Source organism: Hyaena hyaena, unplaced genomic scaffold (assembly GCF_003009895.1).
Source record: "Hyaena hyaena isolate Hyena2069 unplaced genomic scaffold, ASM300989v1 scaffold_68, whole genome shotgun sequence".
Classification (NCBI taxonomy): Eukaryota; Metazoa; Chordata; class Mammalia; order Carnivora; family Hyaenidae; genus Hyaena; species Hyaena hyaena.
The window spans coordinates 4214713-4242301 of NW_024080700.1; the positions used below are offsets into that span (position 1 = coordinate 4214713).

The 27589-nt window shown below is 48.2% G+C and overlaps 1 protein-coding gene across 4 annotated transcripts in view; it reads right to left on the reverse strand.

The window, feature by feature from the left end:
• Window positions 1-2982: 2982 nt before the first annotated feature.
• Window positions 2983-27589, reverse strand: part of FHL2 (four and a half LIM domains 2) — a 68465-nt gene continuing 43858 nt past the window's right edge. For all 4 annotated transcript variants that reach the window (XM_039232563.1, XM_039232562.1, XM_039232561.1 and 1 more), the window contains 5 exons: window positions 26636-26815; window positions 17233-17407; window positions 10976-11145; window positions 7973-8159; window positions 2983-3594 (listed from right to left, as the gene is read on the reverse strand). In XM_039232563.1, coding sequence (XP_039088494.1) covers window positions 3443-3594; window positions 7973-8159; window positions 10976-11145; window positions 17233-17407; window positions 26636-26794 — 843 coding nt within the window. In that variant the 5' untranslated portion in view covers window positions 26795-26815 and the 3' untranslated portion in view covers window positions 2983-3442. The remainder of the gene's footprint in view (window positions 3595-7972; window positions 8160-10975; window positions 11146-17232; window positions 17408-26635; window positions 26816-27589) is intronic.

A 27589-nucleotide genomic window follows, 5' to 3' on the forward strand; every position in this document is an offset into this window, starting at 1 on the left:
CCCACTTCTGAGCGCTTCCCAGGCAGCTCTTGACTCGAACTCCATTGCGGTCCCTCACTGATGGCAGCCGTGTTAGTTGCATCCGGGTATTTCCTGTTCCTTTAAATTTTTGAACATGTTTATATGTTTGGCCAGTGTTTGGTTCAAGGTTCTGCTTAAGCACTTTGAGCTAATAAGATGCTCTTTGCTGATGATCTGTGAGTGTGACTTGGAGAATGCTTTCGAGTCATCTCTGTGTCCCACTCTGTTTGCTCCAGAGTGGATACAACGCACGGGGTACATGCCCATAGTCTTCCAGACCCCAGGGATAAGTGGGATCCCAGGGGGGTTATCCCTAGCTGTCTCTTTCCCTGGTTCTCTGCGTTAAACTTCTGGCTCATCTGCTGTTTTGCTTTTTGCTACTAGTATCACACACCTACCATCCCCCTCTCAGTCACTTGCCACCAAGATCCGCATTGTTTCTGATAATCCCCTTAGTACAGATTCCTCCATTTTTGGTACCAAATAGTCCCTTCCTGCAGAGCTGCTGAGCTACTAGTTCACAGAACTTCCACTTCCACCCACAACTTTTAAGTAGGTGATCAATAGAGAGGGCTGGTATCCTTCTTACCAGAATATGCCAACATCATCCTAATAAATGTCTTCGCACAGTCCTCTTCCTAGGAGTAGCCTCTGGTCTTCTCAGACTGCCCGTCTTAAGGTGGAGCCTCCACCATATGGGCAGGCTGGCGCAGAAGTGATGAGAATCCCAGGATTTTCAGACTGTCATGCCTGGGGCGCAGCCCTAGACCAGTAGGAGCCCTTACCTTCTTGGCTACGCTTGCCCAGAGTAGAGCTGCTGTCACATGAAACTGGGGCCGGGGGTGGAGCGGAATGGGATCAGGCTGCAGCCCAAATGCTATAGACTCCCACTCTTCTTCCTAACCTGTAGTAGATTTTCCTGCATGTTTCTCCATTTGCCGCACACCTTTAGGGTAAGGTGCTACACACCTTTATTTGGTACACACTCATGCATAGTTTCCCCAATTAAATGGTCACATGGGAAACAGTCCCTGAGCTCTGAACACCACCGTCCTCAAAGTCCCAACCACTCTGTTCTTTGAGCCTTAGCTGGGCCACTTGGAGTCTAGCATCTGCATGTGGTTTAGTTGTCAGCCAGAGATTGGTAGGGATTTCGTGAGAACTTTGGGTTCTTTTTTGTACAATTTTTGCTCTTACCTCTCAGAGACGGTTTGTGCCAAGCTCTGGCCTTTGGTTCTTCAAGCCAGTAAGACTATAGATTCTCTAACAGAGTTTTAGCTCCCCTTTGGGGACCTGCCCCTGGGCAAAAGCCATAAAAATGGGAAACCTACCCACTGCTGTTCTCTTCTTCAAGTATCTGCTCCCCTCCCAAGAATTCCTGCTTTGGGCTGTGCTCTAGTGTTTTCAAAGGTTTTTAAATATTTTGTCCAGAAGATTATTGGAGTCCAACAGGAGCTACTTACTAGCAGTGGACCATCCCCTACTATTAATTTAAGGTTGGGTGTGTCCCGTATAACTGTTGGTCTAATGAAGAACAGGTAAGGTGTTCCACGATGAAATTACAAAGCTTTCACCTTTCTATTTTGAATTTTGTTATTTTTATTTCAAACAGCATACTTACAAGAGTGCTTTCACTTTTATCCTATGGAGTAGAAGGCAAAACAACTAATGAGCCGGGGAAGTTTTCAGAAAGCCTGTCTCAGACATCGACAGACATTTCTCACATGCCCTAGCACTCAGGTTAAGAAACGGACTTCACACAGGCTTAGCATAGGTGGGACTTGATTTCCACCATATTTTTCTATTGCATGGCCTATTGTTTTATGGTACTGTGCTGTCTCAAAAAACTAAGGACAAAAGTCACTAGTGTAACCATTCTGTAAAGAGAAATACAGAGTGCCTTATCTCATAAATTGGCTCAGTGTTTTCCAACTGTATACCATGCTTTCACAGATGGTTTTACAGACTAACGTGAAACTAAGAGCTCAGATCTTTATAGCCGTGATCTCTCCTTTCCCTCCTTTCAGAAATGCTGAAGGCTTCCAAAGCATGCCCTAAATTGCTAGGGTGTCAAGAATACGCAGATGAACAAGAGGTCATCTATGGCCTCAAGGTGCTTACATCCTTTTGAAAACCTTCACTTAATAAACGAGAAGGCAAGTCAGGGTAGGATATGGACACGTGGCATTGGGAAAGCACTGAGCTCTGTTAAGAAAAGTGACCCCCAATGGGGCACCTGGGTGGCTCAGTCAGTTAAGGGTCTGATTCTTGATTTTGGCTCAGGTCATGGTCTCAGGGTTGTGAGATTGAGCTCTGCGTTGGGCTCCACATTGGACATGGAGTCTGCTTAAGATTCTCTCTCAAGGTGCCTGGGTGGCCCAGTTGGTTAAGTGTCCAACTGGATTTCAGCTCAGGTCATGATCTCACTGTGAGTTCAAGCCCCTCATCTGGCTCTGTGTTGGCAGTGTGGAGCCTGCTTGGGATTCTCTCTCTCTCTCTCTCTCTCTCTCTCACTCTCACTCTCTCTCTCTGTGCCTCTCCCTGCTCTTGCTCACTCTTTCAAAAATAAATAAACTTAAAAAGATTCTCTCCCTTTACTGCCTGCATGTGTGTTCTCTCTCTCTCTCTCTCCCTAAAAAGAAAAAGCGACCCCCCCCAAACTGCTTTCACTGTCATTAGTTCATATTCTGCTGCTCATATTCTGGAGTTTATGTTGCTGCATCCAATGCACAGCAAGAGAATTTGGGAGAGAGGAACAACGAGAAGGTAGCGGGGAGAAGCTGTGGTGAGGACTGAAGGCCTTTGACATGACAGGTGTGATGTAATTTCTGTGAACACTGACCCATCCCGTCTGAACTTGCACTTAGTACAGTGATCAGTGGAACACATACAAACGTGTTTTATACCATAGTGCTCAGAACTTCAGTGTTTCATCATTATTTCACACGCTGTGTGTGGCCATTTTGTTCTAGATAACTTTATTGTGAGCTGTATAATCTTGCTTTAGGGCTTACACAACAGGAAGTTACATACTTGTAAATACCCACTCTTCATTATCTCGTGTAGTTTGGGAAACTCAAGTTCGTGACATGTTAATTGCACTTAAAAATTAAATACGCAGTGAAAGAAAGATACATTTATAAAGATGTCATTCAAAAGGATTTTTACACTCGGATTTGCCTTACTTGATTACAAAAATCCAAAACCAGCTTCCAACTGAGGGGCTACACAGGGGTTTCCTCCTTCCCCGGGACTGGACTAGTACAAAGGATTCAAGGGTTTAAGCAAACGTGGCTATCACTGAGAAAAGCACAAGAGACAGTCTCCACGTGGCCAGTGGAGACCAGACGCAAGGCTGCCTGGCTGAGAGGGAGAGCGCATATACATCCGTGCATGTCGCCAGCAGTCAGTGGTGTGGACCTCAGATGTCTTTCCCACAGTCTGGGCATAGGATGTCATCTCTTTCTGTGAGGAAGCCTCGCCCCACCAGCGAGAGGGAGCACTTCTTGCAGTTAAAACAGTCGTTATGCCACTGCCGCTCCTCAAAGGAGATGTACTTGGTGCCACCAAGTCCTGTGAACAGACAGGAAAGAACACCGTTGGGGGGAGGGGACATTGCTAGTCAGAAGCAGGCACCTGGCACATGGAAATCAGACACCCTGCATGGCCTTGAGGAGCTCACAAACCTCAGCAGGAACAGATACATAAACTGGCTCCAAATCTGTGTGATCAATGCTATAATTACGAAGAGCCCACTGTGTGTGTGCTGTTTGTCCCACCAGAAGGAAACTCCAGGAGACAGGGTGCGGATTTCTCTTATTCCTTCACTCGGTGCCTCCTGTCTGGAGCTCAAATAATTGGTGATTTAATGGATGAAGTGCCGAAGGGTGGGAGTGGAGGTGGGGGAGAAGAGGCATATGCTAATTTTCTCTGGAATGGCCAGGAAAAGCCTCACAAAAGAAATGGTATGGGGGTGGGGGGGCACCTGGATGGCTCAGTCCGTTAAGCATCTGACTTCTGCTCAGGTCATGATCTCATAGTATGTGAGTTTGAGCCCTGTGTCGGGCTCTGTGCTGACAGCTCAGAGGCTGGAGCCTGCTTCAGATTCTGTATCTCTCTCTGTCTCTGCCCTTCCCCCGCTCACTCTCTGTCTCTCTCCAAAATACATAAACATTAAAAATTAAAAAAAAAAAAAAGAAATGGCATGTGGGCGTGAGTGTGGACATTTCTTGCAGTGGGAATATCCGGAGAAAAGCTACAGAAGCATGAATTTAGGTGTAAAAGGTGGAAGTTGGGCTGCTAAGGTGGGTGGGGGCACATGATGTATGGGCAGTAGGGAAAGTCATCTGATATTTTAAGCAAGAAAAGTTAGTAAGTCGGTTTGGTGCTTCACTCTTGTTCAGTGACTAATTTTTATCAAATGTTTAAGGGACACTGGCCACCTATCAGAATAGGCTGCTTTGTGCTGCCACTGAGCCATGTGAAATCAAATGGAATGAAATACACAGGGTTATTCACAGCTGTGATCGAGGGGCGCCTGGGTGGCTCAGTCAGTGAAGCATCTGACTCTTGGTTTTCGCTCAGGTCATGATCTCATGGTTTGTGAGTTTGAGCCCCACGTTGGGTTCAGTGCAGAGAAAGCCTGCCTGGGGTTCTCTCTCTTCCTCTCTCTCTGCCCCTCCCACTCTTTCTCTCTCAAGATAAATAAACTTAAAAAAAAAAAAAGGAGTTGTGATTGGTGCTGGTGAAATTTGGATCATGAATTCTAATTACAATGAGTTCTTTCTGGAAATAATGGTTACAATCAAACACAGTAAAAATGAAGTAACCACACTGACTGCTCCATTTATAATGGCTTGAAGTCTCAGACTAGCATGAGAAGTCTGCTATTCCGTCAACAGCTCGTCCCTTTTGTAACTTAATTGGCTAGGCTGAATGGGCATTAGGTCCTTTCACCTGGGGGAGACCTGTGAGCTAACCCCACTCAGCTAATTAGAGACCAGTTATGTGCTCCTAATCCCTCTCTAGCCCTGCCATGGGTGGGGTATGCACTAGCAAGGCTTTTTGACTCTTTTCCTGAATACCCCATAGCTTTAAAAGCAGAGGTATCCTGAATATCCAGTGTTACTAAAACATTGATTGCCTTGACTAATGCTAGACTCCTAAGGGGGCTGTGGTCACAGAGTGCATGCGTAGCCCTGTGGCAGAACCAAGCCAGTAATTTAGGCCCATGGGTCTCAAACTTTTCTGCAGATTTGAATCACCGGTGAAGCTTTCAAACTCCTATCACCCAATCATAGCCCCTACCAATTAAATCACGACCCAGGTAGCAATAACTGTTTAAGCTTCCCAGGTGTTTCAAATATGCACCCAAGTTTAAAAACTTGGCTTAGGCAACGCTTTAACTTGATTTAGGGGCAAGGGCCGTAGAACAGTCAGAAGGCAGTTGTGTTTCTTCTCAGCACTGAGCGAACTGAGGAGGGTGAAGAAGGATGTTAGCAGTAGGAGCTATGTTGGGTGCTGTCCCAGGTGGATGGTCCCTTTTTAGAAGCTCCACTATTGCTTTGAAATGCCAATCAGTGGGGCAGGTCACAGAAATGAGAGCCAAAAATATCCCAAGGAGGACAAATCCTCCTAAAGGAAAGAGGTGCACACAGTCAACTCTCATTATTTGAAGTTTGCAGACAACGGCACCACAGCTCCAGCCTGAACGAAGCAGATCTAATGTGTGTTGTTTTCTCCATAAGGCTCCTCATAGCCTTGCCATGCTTGGGAACACAGCACATCTGCACTGCCTGCTCGGGGCCATTTTAAGCAGCAGAAATGCCAACAAAAAGCACCAAAATGGAAATGACATGGCACTAAACAGGCCATGAAAATGACCCTGAGTCGAAACAAGGCAGAGTGTCACCTCATTCCATCTCCACTGGGGGTGTACATTGTTAGACAACTCAAATTTTCCACCACTCTGTGGATGTCTGGGAGTGGCCATGAAAGGAACTTGAGTGTTGATTTTGGACTTACAAATACATGTCAGTGAGTCAGCCAAGTTGCTGATATGGACTCTGGGTAATAAGGACTGACTGTGTGCATGAGTGGATTTAGCATCACTGCACATTCTGTTATTTACAAAAGCCATTTAGATTTTGCTGAAGAGAAAAAGTGCTAAGTAAGGATCTATTAAAAACTGAATCTAAACTCACAACCTCATACAATTGGGGATTTGGCTGCAATTTCAAAATTCCTCTGTATGCTCCCAAAGATTAGTCTCTGCCTTTCAGAGAAGGAACTCTCCTATTTTGGAAGAAAGTGTCCATTGTTTTCTTAGTGGTGTTTCTTTTTTTCAGTGCTCCCATGGAAATAACAACATATATATATATATATATATATATAAAACAACATATATATAGGTGTATATATATATATAAAACATATATATAGGTATATATATATAAAACATATATATAGGTATATATATATAAAACAACATATATAGGTATATATATATAACATATATATATGGTATATATATAACAACATATATATATAGGTATATATATATATAACACTTTCTATTTCAAAGTGCTTTTATCTAGATTATAATGCTTTATGAAGCTTAATTTTATAAACATCTACTTCCATAGATGTTACTGTAAAAATAGCATCTAAGATTAATATGTTAGGGTAAAAGACTGTATTTCTTCTCTCTCAGTGATTCTAAGGGGCGATCTGGTATATACGGCTGGAATCGAATTAACAGAAAAATTTAAATGCTGGACTTCTTTACATTTTAACTTCATATGGGAATGTGAACTCTGGATTACTCATCAAGGATTATTTTAGTTACCTGGGACTTCCTACATCAGGTGAGTTGGCTGAGTTAGATGCACTCAGTTCAAGGGGTGCCTGGGGGACTCACTTGGTTGAGCGTCCAACTCTTGGTTTCTGCTCAGGTCATGATCTTGCAGTTTCATAAGCTCAAGCCCTGAGTCAAGGAATGTGGAGCCCCCTGGGATTCTCTCTCTCTCCCTCTCTCTCTGCCCCTCCCTCACTCAAGTTCTCTCTCTCTAATAAATAAATAGACTTAAAAACACATTGCATTTAGATGCATTCAGGTCTGGACCCCAAGAAAAAGAAAGTCAGACAAGCATGCAGGGGTTGTAAAATCTGTAGACAAAGCTACGCAGGGACCCATTTGGCCACCCTGCTATATTTATATTACATGTATCGGCCATCTGCCACCGACAGGGATCAGCCAGTCGCCTGAATGTAGAGCTGGGAATCCCAGGTCACGGAACTTTTCCACTTGCACAGAACAATTCGGAATGTTCACTTTCCCCTCCAGCCCAGTCACTGATTCGTGTGGCGAACACTGACAGGACTTGAGTCGGACTGGCCATCTGTCCTCCACACTCCATTTCTTGGCATGTCTCACAGCAGAGCACAAATGCCGGTCTGCAGCCGGCCAGACTTTGGGCTCTCACTCTGCGGGAGCCTTTGGGGGCTAAGAAAGAGCCACTTGGAGCACCGCCCTCTGCCCTGGGGATGCTCTGGGCTCCTGGTAGACAAGTCCCTGTAAGAGGCTAGGGAGCACCTTCAAAAACAGTGTGGTGGCTCACCTGGAAATGCCAGTCTCGTGGCGCTTATCTGGGTGCCGCAGACTCCCAGACTGCTATGTGGACACAGCACAACCGAAAGCAGAAATGAGAACCCTCTTGAGAAGGGCCGAGTGGTTTTCAGTAATCAGGCGGGCAGGAGGGGCAGCGTCCCCTGCTGAAGCTGCCCCCGTGCGACAAGGACAGCAAAGCGGGGAGGCCGAAAGTATGGGCTCGGTTCAGAACCTCAGGAAGGCCTGAAGTCCTGGTAGGGACACCTACCCAGGGGCCAAAGCCCAGTGCCTTGTCCACCCCTTGGGCGGCCGTGTGAGCACGGGGACCCCCGGGACACTCACCGCTGATGGGGTTGGTGCAGCCGGCGCACTTCTTGGCGTACAAGTCACAGAAGCAGCTCAGGCAGTAGGCGAACTCGTCCCGGGACGTGAAGCGCTGGCCCGACAGCGGCTTCTTGCAGGCCGTGCACACGAAGCACTCCCTGTGCCAGGGCTGCTCCCGGTAGGTGACGCCTCCCGTGGTGATGGGCTGCAGGAGGCAGGAGGGAGAGGCTCAGGTCCCTCGCTGAGCAGCCTCTGGGGGGTGCCAGACCCCCATCTGGAGCAAATCCGGGGCTGGCTAAAAGTCACCCAGCAACGGCTCTACTCATCAGTCACTCTTGACGCCCCCTCTGTATACTCTCAGCGCAGTGCTGAGGGCTCCGGCCTTCCTGGCCATGACCTCAGCCCCTCGGGATGCTGCGGCATCGGAAGGCGCAGGTGCCACAAGGCAGCTCCGCTTGGCCGCTGTGCGGGGCTCAGTGCCGGGGAGCGGGGAGGCGTGGAGGGCAGAGACTCAGACATGAACGCTCCCCCCTCGCCTCACCAGCCCTGTGCCCGCGGGCGGGTCACGTGTGAAGAGCTCCCCGTGCCTCCCTCAGGGCGCTACACTCGCAAACGTCACTTGCAACGCGCCTCCTAGTGGCGGAAGAAGGGAGAGGCCTGGACACCGCGGACACCGCGGGCCCCGCGCCCACCAAGGCCGCAGTCAGGGGCAGCTCCCCGCAGTCAGGGGCAGCTCCCCGGAAGGAGTGGGGGAAATGCACCGGGGCCGCCTTCTCACGCTGTCCTGCCGCTTAGAATGCAGTGAGAAGCCGCATGTGACAGCACTGGTCATCGACACCTCAATGCTACCCAGTGGTTTTCTTCATGTTGTTGCTCTCTCGTATTTACTGCAACAGGGGGTGAGGGACGGGCGGGTCTCAGCTGCACAGAACTGTGGAGGATGATGGAGTGGGGACGCCTCTCCCTGGCAGGTCATGCATCTTGTTTCTGTAACGCGGCGCCATCATCCACTGCCTCCTCTAGCCCTTACAGACGGGACAGGCTTGCCCTCGAACAACACAGGCTTGAACTGCACGGGTCCACCTCTACGTGGATTTCTTTCAATCAACACAGTGTGGAACTGTCGATGTACTTTCCCTTAGAATTTTCTAAATAACATGGTCTTTGCTCTAGCTTACTTTCTTGTGATAATATAGTATATGATACATATAACAGACAACATATGTGTCAATTTATGTCATCAGTAAGGCTTCTGGTCAACCTCAGGCTATTAGTAGGTAAGTTTTAGGGGAGTCAAGAGTTTTATGTGGATTTTCAACTGTGCAGGGGGGGTTGGTACCCCTAATCCCCATGTTGTTCAAGGCTCAATGGTATAAAGACTCAGACATAACACAGATATTATTTTCATTTTACAGATGAGCAAAACTGAGACCTGGAGAAATTAAGTCACTTGCTTGAGAATTCATAGCTAGTTAAAGCCAAAGCAGGTGCCGGTGTTCAGGACTCACTCTATCGTATATTCTTTTCATGAAACTATAAAGCATTAATGATCTTCCTATAAATGTCATGGTTGGAACAGGATTTATGCAAAATATATTCTGTTACAAGGTATCTGTGTGGACACAGAGCCATGTGTGCATGTAAGAGGTTTGCTCAGGCTGGAACACACGCCCTCCTCCTCTGTGCGTCTGGGTTCCGTGTCCCGCACCCCCGCCCCGCATCCCCACGCAGCTGGCTGTGACATTGCTCAGCACAGTGTCACTCTTTCAGAGCGCCCCTCCCTCAACACCAGCCTGGCTCCCACCCCTCAGGCTAGCTCACTTCTTCCCGGCACACACTCTGTTAAGACTCTGTTCTCCTCCAAAGCAGACTTCCAGTAAGTGCTCAAATGGTTGCTGCTGGAGTGCATCTCCCCCTGGGCCCTGGTAGCCCTGAGTGTGTATGTCCCTACAGGAGGGATGGATGTTTCTGGAATGAATGCTTTCATGTGTCCAGATTAACACATGTAAGGCTGTGCTGCCCAGAGGATGCGTTACCTTCGCTTTTGCAACTGAACAGGGCGATGAAGGTTGGGAGGGGAAGGGGGGAAGGAAAGCAAATCACATGAGCTTCCCTTGGCTCTTGGTGAGAAAGAGCACACCAAACAAAAAAGGGAATGAGCGGAGAAGAGGCTTCCTGATATAAACACAGGAATGAGAGTTCCATCTGAGGAGGAAGGAATAAACAAGAGATAAACCGTATAACCAGAAGAGCGGAAATCGGGAGAAGTGGAATTTAAAGTGGTAATAAAAAAAAAAAAAAACAGCACAGAAATAAGGACTTAGGAAACGAGAGAGAAAGGCAGAAGGCGAGTTAGTAATACTCCACCCTTTGAAAAGGTACAGGCAGGGTGGGCATTCAGGCACAGGGAACAGAGTAGGCAGAGACCAGGCTGGGCCCCCAAAGGCCCAACAGCAGAGTGGGTAACTCTGTGGGGCCAGAGTCAAACAGAGTCTGCAATTGCTCTGCAGCTGTCTCTGCCCAGAGCAAAGGGCAGCAAGTATGGGGCTCCTTTCCCCTAACAGCCGTGACAGGGTGACACATGACCGAGCAGGGACCTGGGCTTCCCTGTCCATGGGGCACAACTTCCCTCTGCTTCCCACATCCCCCCACTAGGGTTAGCAGCTGGTTTCTTGTTTACTGACAGAGAGCAAGCACATCAGGACAGCTCCGGGGCAGTAAGTTTTCCTCCCCTTTAACATTAAGCCAGAAATGGGAGCAAGTATTTGGCAATGTTCTAGGAGGGAGGGAACCAGGATTTCTCTCTCAGGTCACCGTGGCACTCATGTCGTTGAAAGAGGGACCGGGAAGGGGTCCATCCAGCAGGTAAAATGCACACATGCTCGTGAGGATTTTGCAAGACTCTGCCAGTCATGTCTTACAGGTGTCTGTCTGTCTGTCTGGGGAGGGAGGACTCTCAGCCAGGGGCCATGGAGGCAGACTGATCGGCACGCGCGGGGTCCAAGGGAGGATGACAGGTACCTTTTTACACTGAACACACTGCAAGGCATACTGTTTCTCGTAGCAGGGCACACAGAAGTTCTGGTTGTCCTTAGGGATGAAGCTCTTGGTGCCAATCGGCTGCTGGCAGCGATGACAGATGAAGCAGGTCTCGTGCCAGCTGCTGTCCTTGTACTCCATCTTGCGGGTCCCTGTCATGAGAGTCCAGAAGAAGCAGCAAAGAGCAGAGTTGACAACATGACTGGCTCAGAGCCCCCGTGATCTGCATGGGAAACCTGCTACCATCTGGCTTTGTGACTACAGGAAGTCACTTCAGCTCCCAGAGGCTCGCCTCTGAGTAAGAACGTTTTGGAGAGAACAGGGACTTTGTCTTTTGGTTCACTGCTGTACACCCCACTTCTAGAACCGTCTCTGTGCCTACTCGGTATTTATTTGTCCAGCAGGGTGGTTGTGAACATTGAGTGGAGAAAACATTTGTCTCTGTCTCTTGGCACCATAAAACATAAAGAGGAATCTGGCATAGCTCAGACCAGTCCTGGGCAGAGTGAGATTTCCAGAGCCCAGCGGCCTGTTAACAAACACCCTTCTGCTCTTCAATGGGATCGAAATTGGTGGGGTGTAAATGAACCTAGATTCTCAAGCCTGATTCAGTGAGGAGCCTCCACATCACCCACTTTATGTGACCAGCTGTGTAAAGAAACCAAGCCGTGATGTGTCTTAGTGGCTTCATGCACTGCACTGAGCGCTATCATTAAAAACCCAATGTAATACTCCTATGTCCCATTTAGCGATTTTCTGATCTTATCTTCTGACATCCCATTTCCTTTCGAATGACTATTATCATTTGATATGTTTACATGAGTTCTTCAAGCAGATTTAGAAGTCTGGAGAACGGAAATGCTGTTTGGTTCGCCCCCACGGGCACCACCAAGCTGGATTCACAGTAAATGCTCAGTGTGTGTTGATTCATGTTTTCCCATACTTTTCCCAGAAAATAAAAGGGCCTGTGTTTACAGAAAGAGATGGTCCAAGACAGAATCTATGCAAGCGCCCTTTGCATGCAGCAGAAGGTAGGTTCTGGGGGCAAAGAAGAGTAGGGGGAGTAAAAAAAGAAAAGGGCTCCAAATATCAGAACTAGCGCCCAGGGCCAGTGCACTACCTATGGCCTGTGCGCATAGTCTCGGTTACCCCGTTTAACAGTTGAGGGTTTACTGGGGCACAGCCACACCTATTCACTTATTTCGATTGTCTCCAGCTGCTTCACCTACAATGGCAGACAGGAGTTGTTGTGACAAAGTGTGGGCTTCCAGGCCCCAGATATTTGTCAGATTCTTCCTGGTAACATGTGGGCCAACCTGTGGACTCACTGAAAAGGGTGGGGCTGTAGAAGGAAGGGCGCATGAGTTAGACTTGAAAGTGGGATCAGGGCATGGCAGGGGTGGGGGGACTAAGGTTAGGCTGGGAGCGACTGCCAGCTTTGAGCCAGGGTGGCCGCACGCTGGCATCAGGCAGGCAGTGTAACTCGAGCATCTAGAAACTTGCCTTTAGCTTAAGTCCAAAGATAATATGGGCGAGAAGACAGGCTAAGGGTTTGAGTTTTGTTTGCTTGCAACGCTGACAAAGAGATGTCCTAACCTCCAGGAATTAGGACATATGCAGAGAATCGTTGCAAGATTGTTTTATGAGATGTCATTTTGGGTCACTTGTCTCAAATTCCTGTACCACCCAGACAGGACATTTGGGCACCACCTCTCACAGAGTATATAAAATACTCAGGGTAAGTATAAGCGCTGGAAGGTGCTAGAAGGTAGGGACGTATGTGGGGAAATTCATGCGGGGCAGATAATGATCCTCAAAGCTATGGAATCCAATCATGGGGTGATGAATCCATAAACAAGGAAAATTACATTAAGCAACTGAAGTTCAGGTAAAAATGGAAGATTTATGATATGAATCTGTAATGATTTCTTTGTCTCCAGGGGCTTATTTTTCCAGGCATATTTTTGCCACTTGCTCTTTTTTAAAATGCTTAAAAAAATTTTTTTTAACTTTGAGAGAGAGAGTGTGTGTGTGTGAGTCAGAGAGGGGCAGAGTGTTGTCAGCACAGAGCCCAATGCAGAGCTTGAACCCACGAACTGAGAGATCATGAACTGAGCCAAAGCTGGAGGCTCAACCGACTGACCCACCCCAGTGCCCCTGCTGCTTTCTCCTTTAATCTCTGACCTTCCCTCTGATCAAACAGCTCAAAACCCAAAGGATTTTATCAATGAATACAGGGCAATTAGATGCTCACGAAAGATCACGATAAAGACCGTGTAAGTGCATTCTCGGTGTGTTCCAGAATAACAGTCTTATATCAGCACCAGTCTCAGGGAATTGTCTTGTCTCTAGTCGGGAAGCTGGTGGGCACTCGAAGCCCAATCGGGGTGGTGGGTGTGCATCTGAGAGGCACCCTTTATTTAGAGCAGTCACCACACCTGCGTAGATTATTGTACAGCATTGCCAGCAGGTGGCAGCAAAGCTCCTTCTTCTAACAGAATGCCCAGCTTCTCCAGCAGATGCAAGTACACCGTCTTGGTCTTGACTAAGGGGTGTTTTTTTTTTTTTTTTTTTTCCTGATTCAAATAAACAAGTGAGGTACCATAAAAGTGCTGAAAGACTGGCAATGGTGAGAGTCTGCTCAGAGGATGTAGTGCATCTGCAGAATCCTCTGCAAACAGAGGCTTAGCATGTGATAAATGAGAAGCGGGGAGCCCTAGTGTTGTGGTTTGTGCCGGGCTCTGGTTTCCTGACTACCCTGGAAGGTTGACTTTTGTCAAGGTTGTGGCCAGTGGGCGAGTTTATCAGTATACGCATCTTGCTCTGCAGCTCTGCATATCCAAGTTCACTGCAAAAGCTATGCTGATGACCTGCACTCCTATTCATCTAGATTTGGAAGCATGTTAAAAAATGAAACCGAAGCAAGAAAGATGTTCTAGGATCTAGCGCTTTTCTTTTTTCTTTTTCCTTTCCTGTTTTTTCTTTTCTTTTCTCTTTCCTTTTCCTTTCTTTTCTTTCTCTCCTTTTCCCTCTCCCTCCCCTCCCCTCTTGCCTTACCTCTCCCTCTTCTCTCTCTCTCTCTCTCTCACCAAGCTTTTTCTAGACACTCTGCCTTTGGTGCTGAGTCCATTTCCCCTGCCAGAAGTGCCCTTTTTTGACTGCTCCATGGGGTGAAACTCAGCTCATCCTTTAAGAGTGCTCAAATGTGACATTCCTGGGGTCCCTTCCTGACTCCTCTGCTCTGGGTTCATCATGGAGGGTAGGAGCCCAGCTTCTCCAGTGAAGTCTCCATGAGGGACAATGGTCAGTGGAAAGTCAGAGCCAGCAAACAGCTACCCAAGCTTGTTGGCTCCTAGGTTTTCCCTGAGAACGGACGGTTCAGGGAAGGAGCGCCAAAGTGAGGGGGAAGCCGGGACAGACATACGGCATAAAACAGTATCTGCAGGACTGGCTTTGAATTTAAAGTAACTCAGACTGGCAAGGGTAGGGAGACCAAGGGCCCCCCCAGCTCCCAGTGGCTAAGGCCCCACGGCTGCTGTGCAGCAAAGCAGAGACCCTCAGGCCTGCTCTAGCTTGGACTCACCCAAGCTCTTGAATTGGACAAGATCCTGACACTGCTGTTTGCTCTCCTTCTGGTGGGGCCGTGAGCACCCGCACTGTGTGAAGGCTTATCCTGTGTGTCCTCTGTTACTCTGCCTTCTGAATGAGCCACAACTGCCGGAGCGGGAGGAAATTGGGGATCCTCCATACCCGTGACCTCGGGTCAGCCCTGCTTTACGCGGGCTTTGGTTCTCATTCCATGGCCCCCGCCCCACATCTGCAGCACTGACGCATCTCTGTAAGAGGCGTTCCTCTGGCGGTTTTGTGCCTTGTGAAAGCATGGAGTCAGTTATCTTGGAGATGTATTAACCAGAGAAATGCAGCAGCAGGAAGAAACCGTCTTGCGCCCTCGCCCTTTATTTCTTATCCATCACATCTTCCTAAAATTTTACTTCCTGCCCGTTGGTCTCTGGCTCAGAACTTTTCAGCATCTCTTCACTGCCACCAACAAAGCAAACCAAAATAAAAGGAAAGCTCTGGGCAAGGCAAGCAATCTTCCATGAAAGAGTCCAGAGTCTGGCTCTAAAGGACCTCAGGAGCCCTAATTCCCATCACACAGCTACTGTGTGAAATATCGTGACTCAGCAGGCTCCCCTGGGTTTTTAAAAATTAACATTGAACTTCCTGATGCAACCAGCTCAGAAACCCTCAAGCTCCACTCAACTTATACATCCTCTCCCAGCATTCATGAATACAGCGGATTTTTAAAAATCACTTTGAAGGGGACTTGGTGCTTGCATCTATTTACTAAGGTCCCGACCTCAACTCCTTCAAAACTGCAGTCAAAAGTTTCACATACTTGACGTCCCTTTTAAAAACCACAACTAACAAACCAAACCTCAAGTTCTTCAGTGATTGTTGTTGAAATGAATTGAGCTTATAAATATAAATCATAAAATGCCTCAAGCATCACAGCAATTGATAAATTAAGAAAATTCCAATTGGATTCAATTGTATACTTCAGGGGTGTCCGGGGGGCTCAGTGGGTTAAGTGTCTGACTTCGGCTCAGGTCATACTCTCACGGTCCGTGAGTTTGAGCTCCGCATCAGACTCTGTGCTGTCAGCTCAGAGCCTGGAGCCTGCTTTGGATTCTGTGTCTTCCTCCCTCTCCGCCCCTCTCCTGCTTATGCTCTCTCTCTGAGAAAAATATTTTAAAAATTGGTATACTTCAATTTATTCTTTTGTATTTTTTAAAATTTTATTTTAGAGAGAGAATGAGCAGGGGAAAGCAGAGGGGGAGAGAGAGAGAGAGAGAGAGAGAGAGAGAGAGAGAGAATATCTCAAGCAGGCTCCATGTTCAGCACAGAGCCTAATGCAGGACTTGATCCCACGACCCGGGTGTCATGACCTCAGCCTAAACCAAGAGTCTGATGCTCAACTGAGTGAGCCACCCAGGCACCCCTTTAATTTACTCTTTAGTAGGTTAGATTTCTTCTGTCTGCCCTTGATCCTGAACCTCCCTGGGCTGAAGGCTGCTTACCCGCTGAAGGGGCCGTCTCTAGGGTGGACCCCCTCCTAGGCAATGGATGTGGCCTGGGACTTCTCAATGGCTGGTAGGCTGGGCCCGACCTGAGCCCTTGTTTTGTCTCTCTGAGCCCTCCATCTACTCACGGCCGGCTGGACCCACAGTCAGTGAGCTGCTCCACCTGCTGGGTTCCAGGGGCCTACACACTGATTCCCGCTGGCCTGCTTTCCATGAGGGCCATGCCCCCCACAGACATTCCATGCAGGGCTCTCTCCTGGGTTCCTGGGACTCTGGGAGGGATGCCAGCTTCAAGATGCCCCAAGTGGGACAGATGCTAAAAAATGACTGACAACTCAGATAGAACTGGGAGCTCGTAGTTTTATTTGTGAACTCCGGCAAGCCTAGCCTCTGGCAGTCTTTATTGGTCATGCAGATGACGCCACTGGTCAGTCATATGTGGCTGTGAGCCAGACAGAGCCAATATGTGAACCTTTCCCTTATTCACCCAGGGTACAAATCTCAGCCTCTTCTCGTGGGGCTTACTCTCCTTGCCCTCATTTCTGTATGTGCCTATCAAGGTTATTTTCCTTCCTTCTTTCTTTCTTTCTTTAGTTACTTATTTATGTATTTTGAGAGAGGGGCAGTAGAGAAGGACAGAGGGAGAGAGAATCTTAAGTAGGCTCCCGACACAAGGCTCAATCCCACAGCTTGAAGATCATGACCTGAGCTGAAATCAAGAGTCAGACGCTCAACTGACGGAGGCACCTAGGCTCCCCTACAAGATTTTTTTGATTCCATATTTTAAAATTCCATATATTTTCGTTCACTCAGTTTTTTAAAATAAAAGATCCACAAAACTAAACAAAGCAACGTGCCCCAAGAAACAAGGGACATAGCCCCATCCTCCCCCATAACAGATAAGTCACCTCACTCTTACACCTGACCCAGCTGTGGTCAAGTCTGGCGCTGCTGCAGACGAATGTCCGTCTGTCTAGGACACAAAGTCCAGGAGGGCAGGGGGCTGGGTATGCCTCTCGGCTCACTGCTCTACGAGCACCTGGCTCCCAGCCCAGCGCCCGGTGCACAGTGGGGCACAATGCCCATTCGCTGAATTCGGACAAATTCAGCAAGGCTGCTTGGCGGCTTCGCGAGGGAGAAGGGCGCGCTCCTGACCTGGCATGATGGTCTTCTTGCATTCCTGGCACTTGGACGAGTACTCGTGGGAGTAGCAGTCTGTGCAGAGCAGCTGGTCCTCCTTGGCCGCGAAGGGCTTGTCCACCAGCGAGCTCTTGCACCGCGAGCAGTGGAAACAGGCCTCGTGCCAGTGCCGGTCCTTGTAGGACAAGTCCTGCAGATGCAGAGCGAGCGACAGTGAGAGGGCCGGAAACCTGCCCCGCCTGACCAACAGCGCGGGGCAGCCGTGCGAGCCCCCGGGGCGGGGGGGGGCTCAGGCCTGTGGGCGCTCCTGGGCCGTGACCTTGCTGGTGAAATGAGTAAGGCTGGGCTGCATTTCAGAGCAACTATTTAGACGGGGTGTGTGTGTGTGTGTGTGTGTGTGTGTGTGTTTGTGAGACAGAGGTGCTTTCCAAAAATGGATGGATTTCCCTTAAGTATTGTCTGTAAGAAAGAGAAACACAAAGCATGTAACTCATCGCTGCTTCTCATTGACGACTGGGGAGAGAGAGACGGAGCCCAGCCCTCAGCCCGAGGGAGCCCAGCAAAAACAAGGATGACAGCAGGGTCACCAGGACACCTGGCAGGTCAGAGAAGCCTGGATGTAGAAGGAACTTCAGAAAAGCAGCCGGGGCTCTGGTGTCACCTGGTGTCACCTGGTCGGGAGAGACTTCCAGAACAGGTGGCACTGGCAGAGTGTGGATGACCCACGGACAGCAGGAGGTGAGCAGAGGAGGTGGGGGAGGGACTTCCGAGCAGAGACAGGGCATGAGCATAGCTGAGGTATGTGAGAGAGGGGTCCCTGGCTGGAGGGACACCCCAGGGCACCAGGCGGGAGGGTTCAAGTCCAGGTCAGGACGGGAGGGCCGTTTAATGTGTGCCCAGAGGTTAAGATTATCCTGAAGGCAGTGGAGAGGCATGAGCTGTTTAAACGGGGGCGTGAAAGGCTAAGACAATGTGGGACATGTGGTGGGGGACATGTGTGGGGACAGGAAGGAGACCTTCCCGAAGGCACCACAGAGAATTGGGCCGGCTGAGGCCATGCACGAGGGCGGGACATGCAATGGGGAACAGACAGCAGGCGCTATTGAGAAGGCAGAATCCACACTTTCTGGCAAAGGCTGAAAAGGAGAAATGAATCCAGGAGAGAACCTCGTGTGGCCTCTGTGCTGCCCCTGACTTCACCTGAGGAATCCTCTGTAATCTCAGACTTTATTTTTTCAAATTTGTATTTACTTGTTTGAAGAGGCAGAGACAGCATGAGTGGGGGAGGGGCAGAGAGAATCCCAAGCAAGTTCTGAACTGTCAGCGCAGAGCCTGACGTGGGGCTTGAACTCATGAACCATGAGATCATGTCCTGAGCTGAAACCAAGAGTCAGACGCTCAGCCGACTGAGCCACGCACGTGCCCCCGTCTCATACTTTTTAAAATCACACGTGGCATTGTAAAAGTGGCGACACAAAATTAACCTGCTGGCATCCCGCTTTATCACAGGGGCAGTTACTTTTCCACTGCTCTGTGGCTCACTTATTTATGAGGCAGAAACAGAACTGGAGGCCACTGCACAGTTTCGTGGGTTCCCTGAACCCCCAGGCTGCTCTTGTAGGGGGCAGTCAAAAAAGAGTGTCCTCCCCGAGCTAACATTGTTCCCATAGCTGGAGCCAGAGCCAGTGTAGGCTGTGAAAACGCGCATCTTACACTGAACTGGGAAGTCCTCAAACACCAACTAAACTTGGAACCGAGCAAGGACAAAGGGTCCTTTTTGCTGATGTGCTACCATGTACGTGCACGCATGTGCGTATGTGTGGGTGTTTTCCCAGGATCTGGAGCCAAACAAAAGTTATTTGGTTTGGGGATCTCTGCACACTGTTTTAGTTCAGGGTATTTAAAAAAGTACAACTGGCAAATCACCTTGCAAACAGGTGGGACTGTGAAGGGGGTGCCTCAGGCTGCCCGGTCTCACACTGTTCCTGTTAAGAGACTGACTTCGTGAACGTCTGTGAGTGGAACCACGGACGATGCAAGATAACAAGGAAGGAGGGCGTGAGCATAGAATTTTCCCAGCACGGGACTGAATGGACTTGTTTCTGTGAAACTGCCTCTCCCCAGAGAGCCAGCATCCCTGGGTCTCTGGGATCCCCTGAGCTGGGCACCAGAGGAACAGCTCATCTAAAGGCAAGAGGCGCACGTCCTGTGGGCTGGGGACTCTCCTGTCCCTTGCATTGCTAGCCTCAAGTATTTTCAGAAATCTGGGGAGAAAATCCTGTGCTTTACTGGTTATTTTGGCAAATGAGATAAAGTATAAACTGCCATAATTTGAGTTAACGACTATATAGGCAAACTCATTATAAACTGGGAAGCCCCTATTTTTCAGGAAGAAATCATTATTTTTCTCTACCGGGGGCATCGGTGATGATACTCGTCGCCAGGTTGTGAGTTCAAGGCACTGTACAGCCCTGTAAGGTAAATATTATCACAGAAGCTCAGAGAAGTTCAGCAATGTGCCCACAGTCATGTGTGGGCACACAGCTGAGCCAAGCAAGGTTCAAGCTCATGTCCTTTTGATTCAAAAGCTATTTGCAGTGAACCATTCCAGGTAAACTCTTGGTAGCATCTGTGTTACTTTTTGCTTTCAAAAACTGTACCCTTGGTGAGATCTGTACATATCCACTGAAAACACTCAGAGACAATGCCGTATTTTGTACATAAATGAGCACGGTTCAGCACTGTCTTTCTTGAGACTCTGAAAAAAGTCAAATAAGCCACTTGAAGTGCTCTCTAACAAGAACAGCAGTCAGTCTAATTTAAGAAGAGTTGGTAGTTTTTAAAATTACTTTTTAATGTTCATTTATTTTTCAGACAGAGAGAGACAGAGAATGAGCAGGGGAGGGGCAGACAGACAGGGAGACAAAGAATCTGAAGCAGGCTCCAGGCTCTGAGCTGTCAGCACAGAGCCCGACATGGGGCACGCACTCATGAAAGCAAGATCATGACCTGAACCAAAGTCGGATGCTCAACCGACGGAGTCATCCAGATGCTGAAAGAGTGGGGAGTTTTTAATCATACTGTCATTGTGATAATGCTATGGAATACATGCATTTAACTTTTCTCTTTTGTTGTTATTGAAGCCAGTGTCAGCAGTTCCTGAAAAGTTAAAAATAAGACTGCCAAGGATCCAGCAATTCCACATCTGGGCATATGCATAAAGAATCTAAAGCAGGAATTTATAGACCTGTACCATAGCAGCATTATCCACAGTCACCCAAAAGGTAGAAGAAACCCAAGTGTCCATTGTCGGATCGACGGCTAAGAAGAATGTGGTACATGCATACAATAGAATATTATCTGGCCTCAAAAAGGAAGGAGATTTTGACACAAGCTATAATGTGGAGGAACAATAAGGACATTACGCTCAGTGAAATAAGCCAGGCGTGAAAAGACATGTACTGAATGACTTCACTTAGACGAGGTACCTGGCAGTCAAATGCACAGAACAGAAAGTAGAATGGCAGCCACCAGGGGCTGAGGAAGGAGGGATGGGGAGTTGGTGTCTCATGGGGACAGAGTTTCAGTTTCGCAGGATGAAGAATCCCGGAGGCCAGCTGCACAGACCATCACGGAAAAACCTCGTTTAAGTGTTCACAGGGCTCAGAGGCACCGCAGAAACCCTGTGTTTCTACAGTTAACATGAAAACACGAGCGCTACAGGTTGGGCTGATTTGTTGGCAGACTTCAGTCGCTAGAAAGTGTTCCTCCACATTTGGGGTACCATCCACATGACTTTACAGACCTTTAGGCATCAATGCAAGACTTCTTGGACCTTCCGAAGCCCGGCTCCCAACCTTTCACATCTCTGTACCTTGGGCCATGCTGTGCCTTGCTCCATAGGCTCTGCCCCTCCTCTCCACCTAGCAGAACCCGGCTCCCCTGTAAGGCCCAGCTTGCCTGCCACCTTCCTGGAGCTGCCCGGGCCGAAGGGAAGCCACGTGCCACCCCAGCTCACACACCACTGCAGAGAGCCTGAGTCAACTTCTTTTTCAAAACCCTGCATGGAAACCCTTATCTAAGTCATTATGCTATCAGGTTGCCCTGGAATTCCCTTTCCCCGGGCTCTCGGCTTGTGTTCTCTTTGGAAGGCTGAGTTGAGCTAATAAATTCATCTCACAGTTTCCTCTTGGACTCACTTCTTAGGACAGCCCACAATGCATGGGAAGTGAGAAAAGACTTTATGGCAAGAGGACGGTAACTAAACACCACCAGCTATGCCTTCTGAGGCCACGGTGAGGCTTCCGGCCAAGACACATTTCTCCTCGGAGTCTTGGTGTGGGGCAGGATTTTAGGCACAGGATTCCTGGAGCTGAGAGGTGGGCTGGAAAATAACCACCAAAAGGGCAAGAGGCCGTTAAATGGGTCGCAACCCTGTGCCTGGACCCGAGCTTCACGTCATGTTCTGAATCCTTCTCTCAAAGGCTTCGTACCTGGAGGCCCTTCTCATTTCTTACGTTCCCAGCTCCAAACAGACGGTGAGTTTTCATTCTTAGGACTGAGCTCATGCATCTAGCTTGCTTCTGCTATGTAGCAAGTACTCCATGTGGTCCCCAGAGGGCATCGTTTTTTAGATGGTGGAGGTACAAGGTTAAGACCGACAGACTCACTGATTGACTTTTGAGAAGCTCAAAATGTGCTAGAAATATTCTGCATTTAAAGTCTTCTAGAGAGAGAGAAGGAGAAGGGAAGAAAGACCGGAAGAAGGAAAGAAAGAATCTTTTACACGTCTCAGGAAAAATACCATGGCTAACCTTGTGCTCTCACAAGTGTCATAAATTGCAGTAACATATTGATAAACAATGTAAGGTCAGGCTCCAATAGTTCCTTTCAGATTTTATATTTTTCCATTTCAGAAGTGTTCCCGATATGGGAAGAGTTTTTCATGTGATGCCGAATGTGCCTTGTGGAGATGCCAGCTGAGCCAGGGGGACGAGCAGGTGGCCAGGAGGGGCCCTCGTCCCCTGGGCTGACAGGAAGTGACCCTGGGCAGCAGGAGCTGGTGCCACCCCTCCACCACGTTCCACCTGTGCTGAGACTAGTTCAGATGAAGATTTCCCAAACCCACCACTCCTTAATCCACCAGCTTTCACTTGATAAGTGCATGCTCACTGTCCTTCACGCTCTGCACTTTGAAAAGATGTTCTATGCTTTGAGACTATTGGGGTATCTCATTTCCAACCGGATGTTTCTTCTGATACTTAAAAACAAAGATCCTGAAGAACAGACGGTGGCAGAAAGGACAGCACTCGCTCTGCATGGCCCCATCTCAGGTGTCCCAACTGCAGTAACTAAATTCCCGTGACAGTCGCCAGGCTGGCAATCCTGTCTCCAGACGTGAAAACAGAGCCCTGTAGGTGGCATAACTTAGCCACATCTCAGCAAGTCTGGCTCAACACCCACCCTGGTAGGGCAGACTCACTGCTGAATGTCCTTTGGTGGCATGCCTTGCAGGTGCTCCTTTGGGTTTTCAGGGCCAGGGAGTTCCGTCCTGCATTACCCACATGACCAGACTCATTCCCACTTCTAAGGATCCTGCGTAGTGAGCGGATCAGCATTCACTTCCCTTCATAGACAGATTTTTCTCTTACAGGAGGATGTCTAAACAAATAGACATATTTTCAGTGCTCATTACAAACTCTGTGGACAAATTACATGAAAACGTTAAAAAAGATGATTCACTCTCTAAGCACTTAAAAGTCACCTCAACAAATAAATAAAGTGCTGGGTGGAGGAGTTGGACTGTGAGGACATGTCTGGAACATGTCTGGAATAGTAGCTTTCCCCATGACGGCCTAGAAAGGTGGGCAGGAGAGGCCTGTGTCCTGCTCAAGGGCAGGAAGAACAGGTGTTTCCAATGTAATGTCATGCCTCCTACACCAGCTGTGGTCAGGAGCCTCCTAAAAGTGTACCAGAGATATCTAGATTTCACCTGGAGGGATAGGAGCCTCTGTCTCCCCCTTTAGTCCCCTGGCTGCTTTCTGCCAAAGGATCCTGGAGATTTTCTGTTCCTTAAGAACTTTCTAGAAAGTTCTAGAAACTTACAGTTTGGTGGGTGGACTTGGGCCAAACTGAGTATCAGTTCGATGTTTCCCATTTAATTAGTAGGAAGCTTAAAGTGTGTTCTAGGAACACACCAAGCTAGGCATACGGCTGCGAGTTCGTTCACTGATTTGTTACGTGCATGGTACTAGCAGCCATCTCTGAAGTTCTGGGCTCTGCCTATGTTGTCCTTAGTTTCTTGAATTTTTGAAGCCTAGAACATAGGTGGACCCATCCAAAAATATCTGCAGTCACAGCAAAACATTTTTTGCTGGTATCCACAGATGTCCAAGAAAAATTTCAAGAACAGGGTCGTGTTAGAGGATCATGACAGTTTACTTGCATTGCCTATTCTCAACTATTCCATTGGTCATAAAGTGAATGAATTTTACCCTCTGAGAGCACATTTCCTCAGAGTAACTAAGTAGAAATAACAAAGACAACTGGGTAACTGCATTGAAGTATTTTCACACATACGGAGCTATGCTAACTATGGAAACCTGTCCTGAAGTCTCATCTATGCCATATAAAAGTCACTCAGTAACCACAAAATGAGCCTAAGTCCCATCAGTGTGCCAGTATTTTAAATCTAGACATGCGCCCATGTCCTTCCAAGGAGAAGCTCGGTGGGGCTCATGGTGCTCCTGCTATTTTAAGAAAAGAAAATGACCACCAGATTGGCCAGATCAATTGCTCTATCAAGCCTGCCAGGATTTTTGGCTTTACTTCCTCAAATAACAGGAATGTTTTTCCTATCACTGCTACTACCACAAAGTCAACTACATAATTCCTTCTGAAAGTCAAGCAAACCCTTCCAAATATTCAAGAGTCCCCAACGGCCAAGGCAAACTTCAAGAAAGAATCTCTTTTTCTTCCAAGATGGAGAAAACTACATGGCATCATGCCACGTGGAGTAAACCGTGAATCTGGGTTGAAAAGTTCAGCATGATTAACTCCTGGCTTTGCAGCAGCCTTGTTGATTTTGGCCCCATTTGGGGGATTCTTGTTTATCTGCTCATCAAGTATGTGCTGAAGGGTAGCCAGTGTGAAGGGTCTTTCCATTCAATCATGTTGGAAAAATGGGACGTGCCCTTTGTTTCTCCTCTAGCCACCAGTCAAGGATGACTGGCCCCAAATATCCAAAACATTTCCTTTAAACCAGAGTTGTTTTTTGTCAGAATAACAGATGAATCTCTCACCTACATAAGACTTTTCCAGGGTAAATTTTTATAAAGATTCATTTTCGTCTCTGCCTCTCCATTCTTCCTCAAACTGGACATTTTTATGGATGTTTCTATAATGGAATGGATCGAGAGAGAGAGTGAAGCTTCCAAGGGTGGTGAGGAAGACACATGCTGCAGAAACAATAGGGAAGTAGTCAGATGGAGCTTATAAGACCATCAGCTGCTCCTCGAAGTGCTGTACCACATACTGTAGTAAGCCCATGACACTGGCACCTGTTTCAGCTGCAATTCATAAAGGGAAAGACTGGCACAGAGGGGTCAAGCAATCAGCTGAGGCTCACACAGCTAATGAGACACAGAGCCAGGACTGGAACCGGGCCATTTGGTGTCTGAGCTCTCACACTTGGCCCAATAAATGAAGGAACAGGGACTAAGAGCCCTCTAAGAACCCACTAGGGACCGTGAGACGTACATCAGACAACACTACAGACAGGATGGTGTCTAGCCTTTGAGACTAGCAAGATCAGCCACTTTCTGCTGGGGGCAGCCCAGCCTCAGCACGTTTGGAAGTTTACACAGCACTACTGCCGAGTTTGGTTTCTTTCACTCTTGGCAGACCTTGCCTGTTCTGTAGCCAAAAGATACATGGCTGCTCCTGGTTTCAAGTAGTCCAGGCTGCACAGCCTTAGTCTCTGCTTGGGGCAAAGCCTTCTCTCCATACACGATGGAAGTTACTCCCCAACTGCCACCAAATATCCGGCCACAGAAAGTGACAGTGCAGCACTCGGCTTCCTGCCTTTCCTAGGAATGATGTGAGCGAGGGAAGAAACATAAGGAATGGGGATGCCTGGGCGGCTCAGTCTGTTGAGCATCCAATTCTTGATTTTGGTTCAGGTCATGATCTTACAAGTTCGTGGGTTCGAGCCCCACGTCGAGCCATGAGTCAGGCTCCGTGCTGATGGTGCAGAGCCTTCTTGAGATTCTCTCTTCCCCTCTCTTTCTGCCCCTCCCCTGCTCATGCTCATGTGCTCTCTCTCTCTCTTTCTCAAAATAAAGAAATAAAAACTTTCAAAAAAGAAACGTATGAAACATGTGCTGACTGTGTTAAAACTGTCCAGCTGCAGACAGTCTAACCTAATGGGACAGCAGCTATACATTGATATTCACGACCACGGAGGAGAGTGACACATTCCCTAAAGAGTACAAAGGAAGAGAGCAGAAAAGAGACACTGCAATGCCATGCATGAATTACCTTAAAGTCCATGAAGCTGGGAATTCCTTTGGAGCTGCCCCAAGGGACCCCATTTTGTACCAATTCTGTGGCTCTCAAGATGACAGTCACTTAAAGTCTTGTCAAATGTATCTTAGCAACCGTTTAGCAGGTGAAGATACCAGAGACCTCAGAGACATGGATGGACCTCTGGGTGATTTCTGGGTGGTCCAGATTGGACTAAGGATATGCTTAGAAGTGTGGGCTAGGGTTCTTGACACTTAACCCCAGGGCAATCAGCACAAATGACTGGTGACTTCTGTTGAACGAGCTCTCCCATCCACAGTGGGAAAGCTGGGAATTCCCTAGGCATGAGTCTTTTCCCTTGAGAAAGCAATACAAATCCTGCTCTTTGACCCACTAGGAAGGAAAGAGCCCCTAATATTCCAATGAATGTCGTGCTTTATGTGCCCATATTTCTGGAAATCAGCTCCAATTCACTCATGTGCACATTCATTCATCAAATATTTACTGAGCAGCTCCTACTGCTTCTGAGTCAGCAAGGGCAAACATGAGTAAGAGAGTGCTGCCTTCCAGACAGCGACAGTACTGGGAGGTGGTGAGGGGTGGTGAGATCAGGACACCGACAGCCCAGAGTGTAAGAAGCGTGCTCAGGACCTTAAGCATAAATGTCCTGGAAATGCACTAACCAATGCTACGGAATTAGGAGTGGGGCCCAGACCAGCCCAAGGGAGGAGGCTTGGAGAGATTTCTTGGAGGGCTCAAGAGACAGAATTTCAATAGGTGCTATGGATCAGGGCATCAGCACAAACCACACAGAGAAACCTGAGGTTTCAGGGCAGGGAGCACTGAGGGATCCAGGAGTACTGGGTGCTGCCCAGGGAAGGGAGAGCAGGTGTACCTTGCAGTCACAGCCGATGGGCTTCCCACACTCCTCGCAAGTGCTGGCATAGAGAGCCTCGAAGCACCCAACGCAATAGGGGCTCTCCTCCCTCAGGATGTACTTCTTGCCAAAGAGAGATTCTTCACAGTGGTGGCAGTCAAAGCGCTCCATCATCATGATGCCCAGCTTTTCAACAACCTATCAGAAAAAGAGAAAATACAGGTTCCTATGAGCACAGTCCCGATGCTGCCCTGCTGTGTGAGATCCCCTCTGCATGAAAAACTGAAACTCACCCCTTTAATGGTGGTAATTTTCATTAATACTTAAAAATTAGTTTGGGGGCAGTTTTGTGGCTTAAGTGCATTTCACTTCCTTAAACATCCTCTCTCTTGTTGACTGTGTCACAAAAAGCTATGTCAATTTTGGATACAGGGAGATTGGCATCAGAGTTCTCATCTGGGCAAGGCTGGGTGTATGCTTCAAATGTGTGACGCAGCCTTACATCTTCCCTTTCTCCCTACCCCCAAAATAGAAAGGCCGAGATAGAAACAATATGTTCATTTCTATAAAAAGATCTTCCATGAGCTCCCCTTTATGATGCATAAATTTGAAGAGTAAAAAACCAGTGCCCAGAGGGAGGGGCATCAGGAGGTGGTAAACCTGAGATGCCAAAAGAGCATTACCCGAGACCTTGAAATGACATTGGGAAGCAAAACCTGCCCCTGCACTAGAAAAACTGTCCCTGGGGAGGAGTCACTTCTCCCCTATGAAAAGATTACCCTTCCGCCGCCCAGGTATCCAGATAGCAGGATAAAGGGGAAGGCCAGCTTCCAAGAACAGAGATTATCACACATTGGGAAATGCAGTGACCACGGAAAATGGCTTTCCAGGCAATACCTTGCGCCTTTCAGAGAGGAACAAGAATGCATCTCCGTGCCAGCCACTCTGCATTTTTTCCAGGGTGAGTATAGA